Genomic DNA, 15,457 nt, shown 5'->3' with positions numbered 1-15,457 from the left:
AGCAGTAAACCCAGCTCAGTAATGCAACTAATGAACAAACAATATTTCACCAAAGGGAAATGAGAAGAGGAAACGCTTAGCAGACATGTCTTATGTACAAAAAAATAATGTGTTATTATTTTTTTGCACCAAATGTGTTATGTTTTGGATAAACAGGTGTATGCTTAAGTATGATGAATGATATTAGGTGCTTAGCTCAGAAGGTAATACGATAAAATTTTATGTTTAAATTAAATGTGAAGTCAAGTATTAAATTTATTATCTCTTTTACATGTTAGATTATAGCTAAATGTCTATAACATGCACATATAGTTGGTACATAGTGTGTGTGTGTGTGTGTGTGTGTGTGTGTGTGTGTGTGTGTGTGTGCACGCCTGTCATCTCTGTCATTGAAACTGCCGTCAGCCATTGGCTGAATCCCACGCATTCAATCAGTGTATCGTTTAATTCACACATCGAACACACAGAGGCAGACTGAAGCAGACAACCTTTGAGGCAGCCGTCGGTAAGTACACACAAACACACACCAAACATCTAGGGTGATGCGTTGCCATAGCTCATGCCACATCTGTGCTGTCTCAGCACCATGAGGTGAGTCACTCTTCAGCATTAGATGGAGGTTGGAAGAGTGGGCGGCTTTTGGAGGGGGCGCTGCGCAAATGTTGCAGTTCTGTGGGAGGAAACTGAGAAAGAAGACAAAAACTAAGTTACTGTGAGTGTGTGTCCGTTAAAATCTCTTGGTGTTTATGCAGGCTACACTGATATACACTTGTGTGTGGGATGGATGGTGATGAAGAAGAAAAAACAGCACAGCTTGAGTTAGCAGTGAAAACAGGCAAACTGGACCAAGAGATCTGTTCTAGATCTTCTAGCTCTCTAACCTTTCTTCCTGTGGAGATTGTTTGTTTGTTTTACCAATATGGGCCATGCTGTACATTCTGAACACAGAGCTCAGTCTTGGAGGATGTTCTGTTCTTCAACCATGCTTGAAAATCAGGCAAAGGAAACCATTTTTAAAAAAGACTGTAAAAGACTTGCTAAAAACCTCATACTGCTTTATTTAATGTAATTGTAATCCACTATTGTAATCCACTAAATCGCAGTGACTACATTTCTCCTGGTTGATTGCTCTAAAACAGTCGTATTCAACCCAAGGGGGCTGCAGTGTATTGTAAATATGTATACAGCAGAAAATGTCTGCGAGTCAAGTGGTTAGATATTAGACCATGAATAATAGGAAGAGTTAATTGTAGCTATCACATTTATTAGATGTGGAAAGAATAGATTATAACCTCAAGTACTGTGATACTGTAATATGGAATGCTGTCATTTCAGTTTGATATTGCAGAGGAAGGGGGCCATTATTTTTTCACTGTAAAATGATCATTAGATATTATGTTATTATCTGCTCACACTGTTATTACTTGTTCAATTATTATCGTAAAAAAAAAAAAGTCATGAGATTGATCTGGACTGGGAAACTGCATAATCAACATGTCAGAATGAACTTTGTTTGTTGTTGTTGTTGTTATGGTGGTGGTGGTGGTTTTTGAAATAATCAAAAAGTGGACTGAAACTGGATTTCTCAGAAGGGGACATTCGAACAGCTTTAAAGGTAATGAGTGGGGAAATTTTGTCAGACCAGGGGAGCCAATTGGTGGTTATGTCTGCTTGGTGTTTAGTAGTTTCTCTGCTCTAACGTACCTCAGTAGTTAAATATTTAAGAGGTTGATCATTTGATATGTTAAAGTAAAACTACTGAGAACTGAGAATTTGCTTGGCACACCTAAGATGAGTGCAAAGCATAGATGAAATGTGAGGAATACAAAGCTAACCATTCTAATATGTGAGCTTTTTTCTATGGATTAAAACAAACATTGTTAGGCTTTTAATAGGATATTTATTTTTATTTATTTTTATTTTTACATTCAGAACTTCTTATGGCTTATACCAAAGAAAATCTTGACAGTTATATATATATATATATATATATATATATATACATATAAAATATTTTTTTATTATTATTTGTTTATTTATTATACACTCACCATCCATTTTATTAGGAACACATGCTCATTCATGCAGTTATCTAATCGGCCAATCATGTGGAGCAATGCACAAAATTATGCAGATACAGGTCAAGAGCTTCAGTTAACGTTCACATCAAACATCAGAATGGGTAACACACATACACAACATAACTCTTGTAGCTAGTAAAGGAAGGTGGTTAGCTAATAGACCACTATAAATAATATTACAAAAATAGCTATTAGAGTAGTTATTAGAATTGTTAGATGTGGAAAGATTATCTAACAAAATGAAACAATTAAATATCGAATTTAAAAAAAAAAAAAAAAAAAAAAACAAGAACAACTTTGCAAGTACTGTGAAAATTTCAGTTAGTGCATTGTAGTAAGGTTTTAATGACTAACAACACAATTAGATTTGTTTGATTTCACATGAATGAACAACATGGTCTCATATATTGACTTTTTAATAGAGCTTTTTTCCCCCTGAACTTTCCACCTCCAAAACACCTTAGGGTCCAAGTTCTTTTTACTTATAGGCTAACTTTTTATGGATTGTTGAGGTTGGGATTAAAACCATTTCAAATGACCACTCAAACAGGCTAATAACTCAACTTAGAACTCAAAAATAAATATAGCTGCAAGGAGCAATCTGTGGGATCCAAGCACCTTTCGCAAATAGCATCCCCAGTGGCCAGTTCTTGCCACATATACAATAAAGGGACCATACATGTACACATACATATCTAGGTTTTGCTGGTAGCTCAATAATAACCTTCTGAAAGCTGATTTGCTGATTATGGTAACCCATCATTAGAAATCCACTTACAGATTAGCACAGTGATGATGTACACCAAATTTCTGCTGATCTGATTTACAATTCCTGAGAAATATGCATTTGAAATTAACCCTGCCTAATATGGATGACCATGCCCCAAACCTAGCAAACAGCTTCAGAGTATAGTCCTGAACAAGCCTTTCCAATTTCATGTGAACCCATTAATATATATATATAATGAGTTCCAGCTGTTTGAGTAAAATACACTAGGCTCTGCCCAACTAAAATTCATTTGCATATGGCAGCCATTGTTTCAACATGTTGCAACATGTTTCTGAATATTATTGAGGTTCAGACTCTGCTGAATAACTCTGATAAGATAAAATAAAAAAAAATCCCAGGACTAGTTTGCAAAAGTAGGTTGTGTATATTGTGCAAATAATCATAAATGAAAAGGGGTTTGGCTAAATGGATCAAAAGTCACATTTCTGTGGTTTATGCTAAAGAATCAGCAGATAAATGAACATTCAGTGTACACCTTATTTCACAAGAGATGTGCTTGTTTTAAAGTACACTCTGCTTGGACCCATAATAACTGATCATAATAATGAGTTGCCTTTCCACCACTGTACCAAGGTGAATAGACCCCAATTTTATTTTGAGAGCCAATGGTCTAGACTCATATTATTTTCACAGTAGTTACTGAATCATTTGTAGGAATTACTGAATAAGGATTTAAGGTGAAGAAGAAAAGTGACTCAGATCCATTTTGGCTAGTTAAAGTGATTCTAAGCAACCAATTAGCAATGAGAGACTTGCACGCATCAAACTCGGTTCAAAGCATCGACTTTAAACTTCAATTGCATGAGCACAGGCGTTCAATAGCTGCTTATAACAAGTGTGTGGGCGCCCAAAGCAAGAGCCCCCGCTGGCAGCGCTCACTGCAGCCTGCGCGTGCGTCTGTCTCTATTCCTGTAGAGCTGTGCAGAGAGAGAACAGACTGCGTGCATCTTTATGGATTTAACCAGACAGCAGCTCTCAGGCTTTCCTGCCAATCTGCCAATGCACATTCCATCCGCTCCACTTCACGGCACACTGTTGCTGAGTGATCGATAGGTAAGAAGGCAGGAACTGAACCCTATGATTCGCTCGCGACGGCGACGCGCTGCTGCCCGGTCTCTCGTGCTGCTCCGACTCGTGCAAGCATGCACGAGCTGCGGTAGACTGGAGATGATCTCTGTTTGGCTGCTCGTTTTGAAGCTGCTGGTAGGTACCCAGATGTTTGTTGTTGTTGTTGTTGTTGTTGATGATTTCCCTGTTGTATTCTTCCAATGCGTTTCCCAATCGAGACCCTTGCACACACTAATCGTGCATCATCCTTTGTTTAAAAATGAAATCTAATGTGTATAAATCCATGGTATTAGGCTATCTCTGGCTCTTTGTGACTGTCTCTTCTTCATGACTCCCTCCTGCTGCTGAGCTGCACCCAGTCCTGCAGATCTGGCATCAATATGAAGTTAGTGAGGCTCATTTGAACCCACATGAACCCAGTGGGATTTGTGAATGACAGACAAGGGCGACTGCATTTCAGTGCCAGTGGAGCAGTTGATTGACATTTGCATTGGTAGTGCAAATGTTTTTTTGTTTGTTTGTTTGTTTGTTTTTCTCTTCTATTGTTGTTGTTGTTGTTTCATTTTTGCATAATTATCAAAACATGATATATTTTTCCAAATGAATTAAAGTGTATTGTTCAATAGATTGAAATAAAAGTGGGGGGGGGGGGCAAAAAGAGTAAGGCTGATCAATATTATATGATATGATATGACATCACAATAAATGATGTGGGCAGCATGGTGCAGCAGGTAGCAATGCTACCTCACAGCTCCAGGGTCCTCAGTTCAATGCTGAGCTCAGGTTACTGCCTGTGCAGAGTTTCCCATGTTCTGCCTGTGTGTGGGGGGGGGTGGGGAGGGGGGCTGGATAGTGGTAAGTGGATTGGTGATTCGTGCCTCATGCCTAGTGTTCCCGGGATAGGCTTTGGATCCACTGTGGCTCTGACCAGGACAGAACACTCACTGAAAATGAATACATGGATAAATTATGTCACAACATACGATGCACAATATTTCCAACTACTTTGTATTCTAAAATATATTATTGTTAATCAACAAATTTTGGGTACAGTCGATGAAAGCTTGTTTAGGTACTATAACAGTTACCTATTAAAATCATAATATTCAAATTATATGTAATAACTGGATCCTCACATTAAAATAAAATATAATATTGCATAATGTTATGTTATATTAGAGCCTGATGCCATGGCATATTTAGCAAAGACCAACCAGAATGGCAAAGGGCAATAAATACATACATACATACATACATACATACATACATACATACGGTGCCAAATTGCCTCAAGTAGTTAGCATTGCTATTTATAAATTTAGTCTTGTTATTCATGAGGGATATACTTTACAATGTACAATCTGTAGATAGACGTCATTGGCTTTGTTGCCCAGACAGTGGTCAATTTCCAAAAAAGCATGGTGTATTTTGGGCAAATGCTGGTCACTCATCAATAACAGTCAAATCGAAGAGGACAGGATGTCCTTTCCACCCAAATAGATTTTTATTCCATTTCACAGTTCTCCTACATAAAACTAGTAAAACTGAAAAGATTATGTCCTGAATTCACAGGTAGGCTGTAATCATTTATAATAAACACGACTCGGGAGGATTCACTCTGCATCCGTGAAGGACCTCCGATTCCAACCTTCTGTTTCCAAGCAACCGTTTCATGCTGTTTCTGAACATTGACACTGAATAAAAAATTTGCGCTCGCCAAATGTTCTGGAGTGAAACACAGCTAGGAGAACATGTTTCTATTGGACGTGAGATTGTATACCACTCTACAGTAATAAGGACACCTGAAGTTGTCCTTTCTTTAATATTACGCAATGCAGTACCATGAGCAAACAGTTCAGACATTTGTCACAGTTCTCTTTCACAGTTCTCAGCCCTCTAAGAGCAACCCTGTTTTATTCAGTCAGCTATAAATCTTAATTTAATATATTACTAATTGCAGCAGCGCTGCAGGGTTATATAACATTTTGTTTTGCTTTGAAAATGTTAAGATACAGCGATTAAATCAAACACAAGAACGTTGTACAGTTATCAAACCATGAATTTATCATAACGGTCCCATCCCTAATTCAGTTATACTACAATTTAGCACAAACAACAAAATAAGAATATTTTGGAGGATTTATTGGACGTTATATCTGGCGGCTTAGATGAAATCCTTGGTTAAACATGGGATTAATCCTCTAGATAGTGATGTGCGGAAAGGATGATAGAAGAAAGGATAAAGCAGTGCAATCAGAAGCACTGGAGGACTATGCAGCTTGTCTCTTCTAGGATCTTGTCTCTCTTTCTTGTGTCTGATCTTACCTGCTATTGAGATGCAAATGAGAAGAGTCTGTAATTCTCCCATAATGGAGTCTGTAATTCTTCCATAATGCAAACTAAATTGTGTAACAGAAGTGCAGAGAACACATATGTTTGGAACTCTTAAGGGTATTTGAAGCACAATTTTCAGCCAGAAGTCAGACATTTGCAGCCAGGTTTTAATATGAAATAAATTCTTGGACTATTTTACCAGTCATGGTTAATTGTATAGATTTCTTTTGCTGTTGTAACATATCAGTGAGGTTTGCAATCACTGAAATGCAAGCACATGGTAAGCATTTAGTACTCATTTTACCTTTGCTGCTAGTGAAACCTCCTTTGGTGTCAATCTTTGTCCCACTTACACAGATTCCATGCTTGCTTTGAAACCTGTCTCATGGTAGTTTAGCCAGTTAAACATCTCTGCTCACATCCTGTTTGGTGATGTGTGATGGAGCCACTTCAAGGAAGTTAAAGTGACATGATGACGTGTCAGAGTAACAGCTTTAGACAACTGATTGATCTACTTGACCCACTGAGTTTATGAATTGTTCCTTGATTCTGAGACTGAGAAGATGGGAAGATGTTGGTTTGACATAAGTTTGACGTTCTTGGTTAATGTTTTTGTCCCTATTCTGTGTTGTCATGAGCCTAAACCTTTTCAACCTAACTTTCATAGAGAGCCACAGCTGGTGTGAAAAGACCAAATGAGAATGAAATAGATGAGGGTAGGAGAGACTCTTTAAACCCGCAACAAAAAGAGCAAGAAAACCTCCCCGAGGCCGTCTCCATGGAGACCAGCCAGCTTTCGGAAATGGCTGATGTAAAAGACTATAAAATGGATCTTGGGGAAAAAGACGAAGACAAATACCAGCACAGCGCAGATGATAAAGAATGCTTTGAGGAACATTTCTCTGAATGCCTGGATACTGAAAAGGGCAACTCCCCACTCGCAACTCGGCACAAAAGCAACAGCACAGCCAATGAATGTGAGGCTACAGAGGAAAGTGATGGAAGTGCAAACCAACAAGAGGACACGATGATAAAAGAGACAGAGGAAGAGGAGTCAAATCTCAAAGAATCTGTGCCATCTCCGGAGCCTGACACAGATCCCCAAGCACAAGGCCAGCTGGTGGAGGAAGAAAACAACACAACATCCTTTCTGGATGCAAAAGAGCCAGAACACCAAGAACCACAGGAAGCTCTGAAAACAGAACCAGAATCTGTGTTGGAACAGCAAATCAAGGAGCTGGCTGTTTCTGACGCCTCTACTGAATCCTGCCATGATAATGATAGAGATGACCTGAGTGACTGCCTGCACGTAGAGATGGCTATTGTCTCATCGGACAGTGATGCTGAGGAGCAGTGGAAGGCCATGTTTTCTCCCGTTGTCGATGAAGATGAGTTTGGTGGCATTTTGGAATCAGATACCCTTGATGTCAAAGAAGAGACAAACGACCAAAACCATGCAATGGAGGATGAAACTCATAGCCAGTCCGAGAGTAAAGCTGAACCTGATGAAGATGAAGATCCGACAGTGTTGACAGAAAGTGTTGACACTCTTGAGCAGCCGGAATGTTCTACTGAATGTGAGCTGGAAGACATTTCCTATATTGACTCCATACACTACAGCAGTTTATCCAAGATCCCAGAGAATGAGGAGGATCCGAGCCAAAATGTGAAACACAGCCTGCAGCGCTTGTCTGCCTCGACCTCTGAGCTCGATAAGAAGTTGCCGCAAGACTATTGCGTGATTCAGGAGATGCAGAGCGAGAACGTCAGCACAGAGCATGTGGATTTCAGGATGGCTTGTAAGCAGTGGCAGAAAATGGAGGAACAATGCAAGGCCCAGGTACAGCAGTCTACCGTAAAGCAGGGTGGACATAACATCATGTATACACCCATGCGCAACTTGGAACGGCCCAAGAGAGATCCGGATTCAGACAATTTAAGTCTTGGTGACTACCAGTATACCCAGTTTAGCCCGTGTTCAGATGACTCGGGCCTGGATGACACAAGCTACCGGTCTCATTACGATGAACCAGAGACTCCAGTCGAAAGGGAAATCCGTGAGACTATGGAGCGAGAGGAATCTTTCAAACGAGAGAGAGCCATGTCAAAGTCACCTTCTAGTGAACCTGTGCAGAATAAACCCAGACCAGTGACTCTGATGATGGCTAAGTCAGCTCCAGAGGAGAAAAGGACAGCGTATAACACACGTGAGGACAGGTGCAGGTCACAGAGACCTTCTAGCACCATACCACCAACCGTCTCTGTTACTGCTTCACCTTCATCAAAACCAACCTATCATGAGATGGTGGCCAACAACGTCATCATCCTTGAGCCGGATTCGCATCCGACAAACCAGCGGCAAAAGGGGAAAAGCCTGCTTTCTCCAGTGACAAACAGGTTCCATGAGTGGCCCTCAGACTCAAGCAACGTCATCATCCTGGAAACGTCGAATCTCATCATCCGAAGTGCTTCCGAGTTCTGCCTGAGCAGTGCATGCCAGGAGACCCAAGAGAGCACATTCCACAACAACCCCTTCTTCAAACTGCGATCACACAGCACACTATCTCTGGTGGACCAGGAGATCAAAGAGGTGAAGCAGAGAGATGAAGAATTCAGGAGGCAGAGGGCGCAGTTGTACTCCAAAGAGAAATATGACACGATTCTGGTGTCTCCCAGCTCACTGCAGAATTTCACCTACGACAAGTCAGGTATTTGATTTAAATATCTGTCAAAGCACAAATGTGGTTATCGTGAATTATTCTAAAAAGCAATATTGTCAAAATATACAAATTATAAGAGTGTGCTAAAACATTAATCTTTTCAAATAGCTGTGAATACTTTAAATATTCTTATTAAACATCTAGCTTTGAAACATTGCCAGATACTCAGATAGCGTAACAGTAAATGTCCACTTGCAGGTACACTCCACGGAATCTGATTCATTTCAATCATATAATGGCAGAATGGTTTTCTTTTCAAATGGGAACATTTATTTTGCTTCTACAGATGAAACATTCGACTTCCTCGTGTATTATTTTGATACATTGGCAAAAATACTGTATCATCGATACATCTTTCATGAACTGGTAGTAATTCATTTTAGTTCCATAATGTTAATACGTACAGAAAGTTGACTAAATACAATTGTTTTTGCATTTTGGGTTTGTCTTTATGTTAGGAGGTTTGCCAGCGAAATGTAAGTCCTCCCCTTCCTCCCCTTTGAAGGCACGCAAAATGGACCGTTCCACTTTATCCTGCGATCAGAAGGTACAACATCATCATGTCTGCTTTTGTTTTTGTTTTTTGGGGGTTTTTTTGGTGGGTTTTTTTTTTTTAAGTGTATTTATTTATTTTTTTACATTTTTGTGTTCTTCATGGATGCATTTGAGTAATGTAGAGATGTGCATGTCCAGTGTCAAATACTTATCAAACACTTTCAACACATCCATCCATCCATCCATCCATTTTCCATACTGCTTATCCTACTCAGGGTCACAGGGAGCCTGGAGCCTATCCCAGGGCACTCAGAATACAAAGCGTGGGGACACCCTGGACGGGGTGCCAACCCATCGCAGGGCACAATCACACACACATTCACACACCATAGGCAATTTGGAAATGCCAATTAGCCTACAATGCGTGTTTCTGGACTGGGGAAGGAAACTGGAGTACCCAAGGAAACCTCCGAAGCACAGGGAGAACATGCGAACTCCACGCACACAGGGCGGAGGTGGGATTCAAACCCCTAACCCTGGAGGTGCGAGGCAAACGTGCTAACCACTAAGCCACCATACACCCCACTTTGAAAACATGTCACAGTTTATTCTGGGAAATATATTGACTTTAAATTTTCTCACTTAGCTAAGAAGACAACATTTACTCATTTGCCAGAATCTAATGTAGGCATACGGTGGGGAGCTTGCTCAAAAACTAAGTGTCTTGCAGTCCAGGCATTTCGACTTCATGTTACTAGTATTAAACAGTACCCTTGTGAAAATTACCATTACATTGTTTTACTCTGGTTTTAGAGCCATTACTGCTGATTTTGACAAAAAGCAAACTTTATTAAATCTCATTACTCAAATGTATCCCCTGCGCATGCAAATAAAAAGACCATTTCCTGCTAGCTTAATTTCTCATATCATTGCTCATTCATCGTGTTTCTCCATCGTTTGTGACGTCTTATTAAATTTTTGTACATTTTCACCATGAAACTGGCACCTACAGCCGTTTTACGGGTGAAACTCTTTCCTTTAGTTTCCCGAGGCACCTTATACCAGAGTCCGAAGGAAAAGTGCCCTCGTTCAGAGATGGGAAGCAGCGATGTTGGCCAATCAACAACAACACGTTTGAACAGCACCACACTGCCAAACCAAGAGATTTTAAACACCCCATATTTTAATCTTTCTTCTTACATGAGTTTAAACATGAGTTCAAGTTAAATATTTAAATAATTAGATATAGGTATATGTGATCACTCTAATTAGGCACTTGTGAAACATTATATTTTTTATTTCACAATTGACAATAGCTTCAATTTAGAGTCATATATCTGTTTAACCTCCAAGTAATAATCAAATAATAAAGCTTTTTGGTAGAGCACTCATTTACTATTTTCTTTATTTAAATGGATTATACATTTGTTATTTAAAACTTAATTGAACAGATGTGCTCATTATGCCAACTGTTTTGTTTTTTCGTTTGATTTTTTTTTTTTTTTGTAGGTGAGTTACAAATTAAAGGGATGATGCTACAGTGAAATGGATATACTGTTTTAAAAATATCTAAGCTATTTTCCTACTCTATTTTCTCCTCATTAGATGTGTAAATATGGCTTGAAACACAATTTATAATAGAATTCACAAGACGCTGAACATATAAAGAAGACGAAAGACAATAATGACAAGCAGATTTTTTCTGATTCCAATTTTAGCTCTTCCTCTTGAATGAGAAATTTTTTAATGAACAAGTAATGCGAATCCTTAGGGTTTTTTAAAATTATTATTATTTACATATAGCCTAATTATTTGCACAATGATTTCACATATTAAAGTTAAATTGATATTTAATTTCAACAGAACATGGAAGTACAAAGCACATGAACTTAGCAGACAAAACTAATCTGGAAAAACTCTCAATGCAAGATCTGTAGTGACTTTGAACCATTCTTGAACTTTCTCTCAGTGTTGATTCATTAGATATTATTAATAATAGCTCTTTTTGCACTGTTTAGCTTCGTGAATATTTTGCACACTAATGCTCCCAGCATTTATTCTTGCCTGATACATATTACACAATTGAGTCAGAATATAGTATATGCATATGTTCATTATTGGTTGTTTGGCTTGTTGCGTTACTGCATTGCTTTTACAACTTTCCTGTTGATTTATCCTTGAAATAAAGAAATATAAGTGCTGTGTGGTGCTGATACTTTTGTGTGCTAAAACATCATTACTGGTCAGGGGTGAGCCATGAAAAGTGCCAAGCTGTGATTTCAGTTCTAAACTGGTCCTGCTGCTTATTTATGTAATATTTGATGTTATTTTTCTTCATTTAATTTAACCAAATTGTCTGAGGCAGTGTGACGAAAAACTTGTACACTCTCAGAAAAAAAGGTACTAAACTTTAAAACCTTTCCTTGTGGTTGGAGTGAGACCCTCAAATGTACTACATTTGTACCTGCAATGTGTCTTCTACCTAGAAAGGTGCGTGTGGTGTACCTTTTAAAGCTTTACTGTTTTTTTAGTTTTCTTTTCTTTCTGAGTAGTAAACTCCTTTGGATTGCGGGTTGTGCCAGTAGGGGGCAGTGTTGGACCGAAAATCATTTACACTATAAAACACGATACTACACTGCCTGGTCGAAAGAACCATTCGCACCCTCTAAAATCCCGTTGCACCACCTTCAGCTTTGATTACAGTGCACATTCATTGTATCATTGTTGTTCCGACAACCTTGTGCAACGTGACAACATTTATTTCCATCCAGAGTTGCATTCATTTTTGGCCGAGATCTTGTATTGAGGACGGGAGAGTCGAACCAAACCATCACATCCCGAAGAATTTCAATGGAGTTAAGCTCAGGACTCTGTGGTGGCCAGTTCACATGTTCATGAGCCTGATGAATCTTGCCGTTGTCATCCTGGAATATGCCTGTGCTGACAGGGAAGAGAAAAATCCATTGATGGGATAACCTGGTCATTCAGTACATTCAGGTAATCAGCTGACTTCATTTTATTGCCACATAATGTTGCAGAGCCTAGACCTCACCGATTGAAGCAACCCCAGATCATAACACTGCCTCCAGAGGTTTGTACAGTAGGCACAATGCATGATGGGTGCATTCTTCATTCTTCCCTTCTTACCCTGATGCACCCATCACTTTGGAATAGGGGAATCGGGACTCATCAGACCACATGACCTTTTTCCATTGCTCCACAGTCCAATCTTTATGCTTCCTAGCAAATTGAAGTTTTTATCAGCCTCACAGTGATTAGGCCACACAGTAACATCTTTTCCACGAATGAGAAATGAGAAGCTACATTCTGCATCAGTTAGGGTTAAAAGAATTGTTTCCAGCTAAAATATATTAATCACTGCAATAATGATCCAATCATAGGCTCTTAAGTATTTGCTTATTTAAATCCAAACAGTGACCTTTTTTTGGCCAGGCAGTGTAAATTGATGTGTTTGTAGTGACACTATCATTACAGTGTCATTCAGACTAATATGCCTGGTCAGTCCTGTACACTATTTATTCTAATCTAGTAAGTAAAAAAAAAAAAGCAGATTATTTAAACACTAAGGCATGATTTTGTATAAGAATAAAAAATAGCATCTTGAATTCATGTGAATTGAGGACCTTAGATGGGAATGTGAGAGTCTTTAACAATGATATAATATTGATATTATACACAACTATACAACTATATATATATATATATATATATATATATATATATATATATATATATATATATATATATATATATATATATGACTATACAACATGAGACTGAATGGCACTGAAGATTGACACTGAACAACATTCATGACAAATTTAAAATTTTAACCAACACCTAAGGGCTACAGGTTGAAGTATGGTTTATGTGCTGTTTACATTACGGGCATACGCCGCAAAATAAAGCATGACTATTGTATAAATCAGTGCCAACATTATAAATAATTTAGGAACAAGAATCATATTTTAGTAGCCTTTAGTAGACAAGTACAGTATCACCACTCGTATTTGCAGAACTCTTTTTGTATATAACAATATATTATAAGATTATACAATATATTATATTATATTATATTATATTATTAGTGGTACATTTTTGCATGACATAAAAATAGTGTTTAAGTCTGATATGACCGAATTGGTGAGACCAAGATTTTTATTATACAGTACGTTTTACTTAGAATAAACTACATATCCCATGAGCACTTGCTCACCGACCCTGCTAGCTTTAAGATATCTAGGATAACTATTTGGTAACTATGTCCCTTAGCAACTGTCTATTTTAAAAAAGGGATTTCATTGTAAACTATTATTTGATCCAAAAATCACTAGATAGTGAGCTATAACCGTAGGCCATTTATTTATCTGACCAACAAAGTAGGTGGGGTTTGCGCAAAAAAAAATACCCGGATGAGAAAACGGTAATTGATTCGTCCAAATGAGACTAACTATGTACGCCTACGAGGCTGACCTTTTAACATGTTAGAAATATTAAGTTATACAATAGTATTGTGTTATTACGCAACCAGGATAATTTATTTATTAATAGTGTAGAGCTAAGTGCAATCTTTTATCCTTATTTAGTTCCAGTTCCGGAGTGACGCAATGACGTATACGCGGGGACGCTAGCTGTCAGGCACGCCCATTGGTCCTTTATAGACACGCCCCCTTCAGCTGCAATGAGAGCAACGTCCTGGTGTGATAGCGGAAAAACAGCTTGCAGAGGTGGGTTTAGTCTTTCTGTAACACTTAACGCTGGTAATTATACTGAAAACATGATTGTCAGTCGCTTCCTAAAACTGTCCGAGTCGTTAAGCGTGTTTACAGTGACGAATAAGTTATAACTATGTACTACAATAGGCTGCATGGTGTTTGTTGTGCAGCTGCCGGGTGTTGTTTGTTTCTTTGACCCCGAGCACTGAGAGTGAGTCTAGCGGTCATTTTGGCTTTATCTCATTCAGCTGAGCTTTTCTATCAGTACCAATGTTCTGTCCTGTATCAAATGCTGCAGCAGGGATCAACAAGATTTAGTTTGCTGATGCAGTCATGAATGACCTCGTGCAAGTGCAATGTAGATCCCAGGAGTCCGGCTGTGTTTGTGCATTCAAAACAAATAAACCTGATCATTGAAGCAATGACCCTGGGTTAGGGGATCATTATCCCAAATGTAGCAGATCACCCAAGACCTAAGTTTGGTCTCTGATATGATTGTTTGGTTTTGCATTGCAGCAAGAGAATAAGGGAAGTGTATTTCTCAAATCTTTTCTTCAAGTTCCTCCTGTGTATCCATGTTGTGAATTTAAAGAACCTTCTACCTTCCTTCTGTCATCTTGCATGGTCTGATCCCACATAAAGCAAGGGCAGAAACACTGCCGTCTTGTGTCATTAGCTATAACACTAGTGCTACACAAAGGAGCAAAGAGAAATGCTTCCTTATCCAGAAGTTGGTCACTTTTTTGGGGGCCATGGCTATAAAATGCAAGCAGGTTTAGCTGTACAGTGAAGTGGGTTAAAACAGGATTGCTATACTGAGAAATTAGGATATTATTGTTCTTTTGTGTTTCTGTAATTCTGAATTTATGCTGCTTACTTATGTGGCTAAACTTTAACCAATGAATGTGTCTTCTTATTTCCTTATGTCTTGGGTGTGATTTTGGGGGCCGTACTGAGATTTAAAAGGTAAAATCCTGTCGTTTGTGCTGTTTTAATTGTGGGTTGGCTGCAAATCGTCGCTGCCACGCTGCTGTCTGTCTCCTCGCTGATTTCAGTGCCGTTTGACTGTAGGAGCAAATCATGGTGAGATCCACGCTACATTTACAATCTGGTCACCAGCCAGCAGTTGTCATTCTACACTTCTTTACACTGTGTATCACCTGCGAGACCGTGCTCTTACGTCTGTAATCCTCCATGTCAGGTTAACTCCCTTCTCTGTAGAAAGTGAATGGG

At 38.8% G+C, this 15,457-nt stretch overlaps 2 protein-coding genes across 4 annotated transcripts in view; both read left to right on the top strand.

Moving 5' to 3' along the window:
• The first annotated feature begins 3,678 nt into the window (after positions 1–3,678).
• Positions 3,679–11,730, top strand: si:ch211-153l6.6 (glutamic acid-rich protein). Its single transcript, XM_053647710.1, has 4 exons — positions 3,679–4,074; positions 6,941–8,981; positions 9,452–9,540; positions 10,531–11,730. Exons 1-4 carry the CDS (start codon positions 3,949–3,951, stop codon positions 10,624–10,626), a joined length of 2,352 nt encoding a protein of 783 aa, XP_053503685.1. The 5' UTR covers positions 3,679–3,948; the 3' UTR covers positions 10,627–11,730.
• A 2,449-nt stretch (positions 11,731–14,179) lies between these two features.
• The window catches only part of agla (amylo-alpha-1, 6-glucosidase, 4-alpha-glucanotransferase a), a 36,332-nt gene continuing 35,054 nt past the window's right edge, over positions 14,180–15,457 (top strand). For 2 of the 3 annotated variants that reach the window (XM_053646924.1, XM_053646925.1), the window contains exon 1: positions 14,244–15,307. In XM_053646924.1, the coding sequence (XP_053502899.1) occupies positions 15,305–15,307 (3 nt within the window). In that variant the 5' untranslated portion in view covers positions 14,244–15,304. The other variant, XM_053646926.1, reaches the window with a different exon arrangement.

Source organism: Ictalurus furcatus, chromosome 17 (assembly GCF_023375685.1).
Source record: "Ictalurus furcatus strain D&B chromosome 17, Billie_1.0, whole genome shotgun sequence".
NCBI lineage: Eukaryota > Metazoa > Chordata > Actinopteri > Siluriformes > Ictaluridae > Ictalurus > Ictalurus furcatus.
This window is presented reverse-complemented; position numbering and strand designations above follow the sequence as displayed.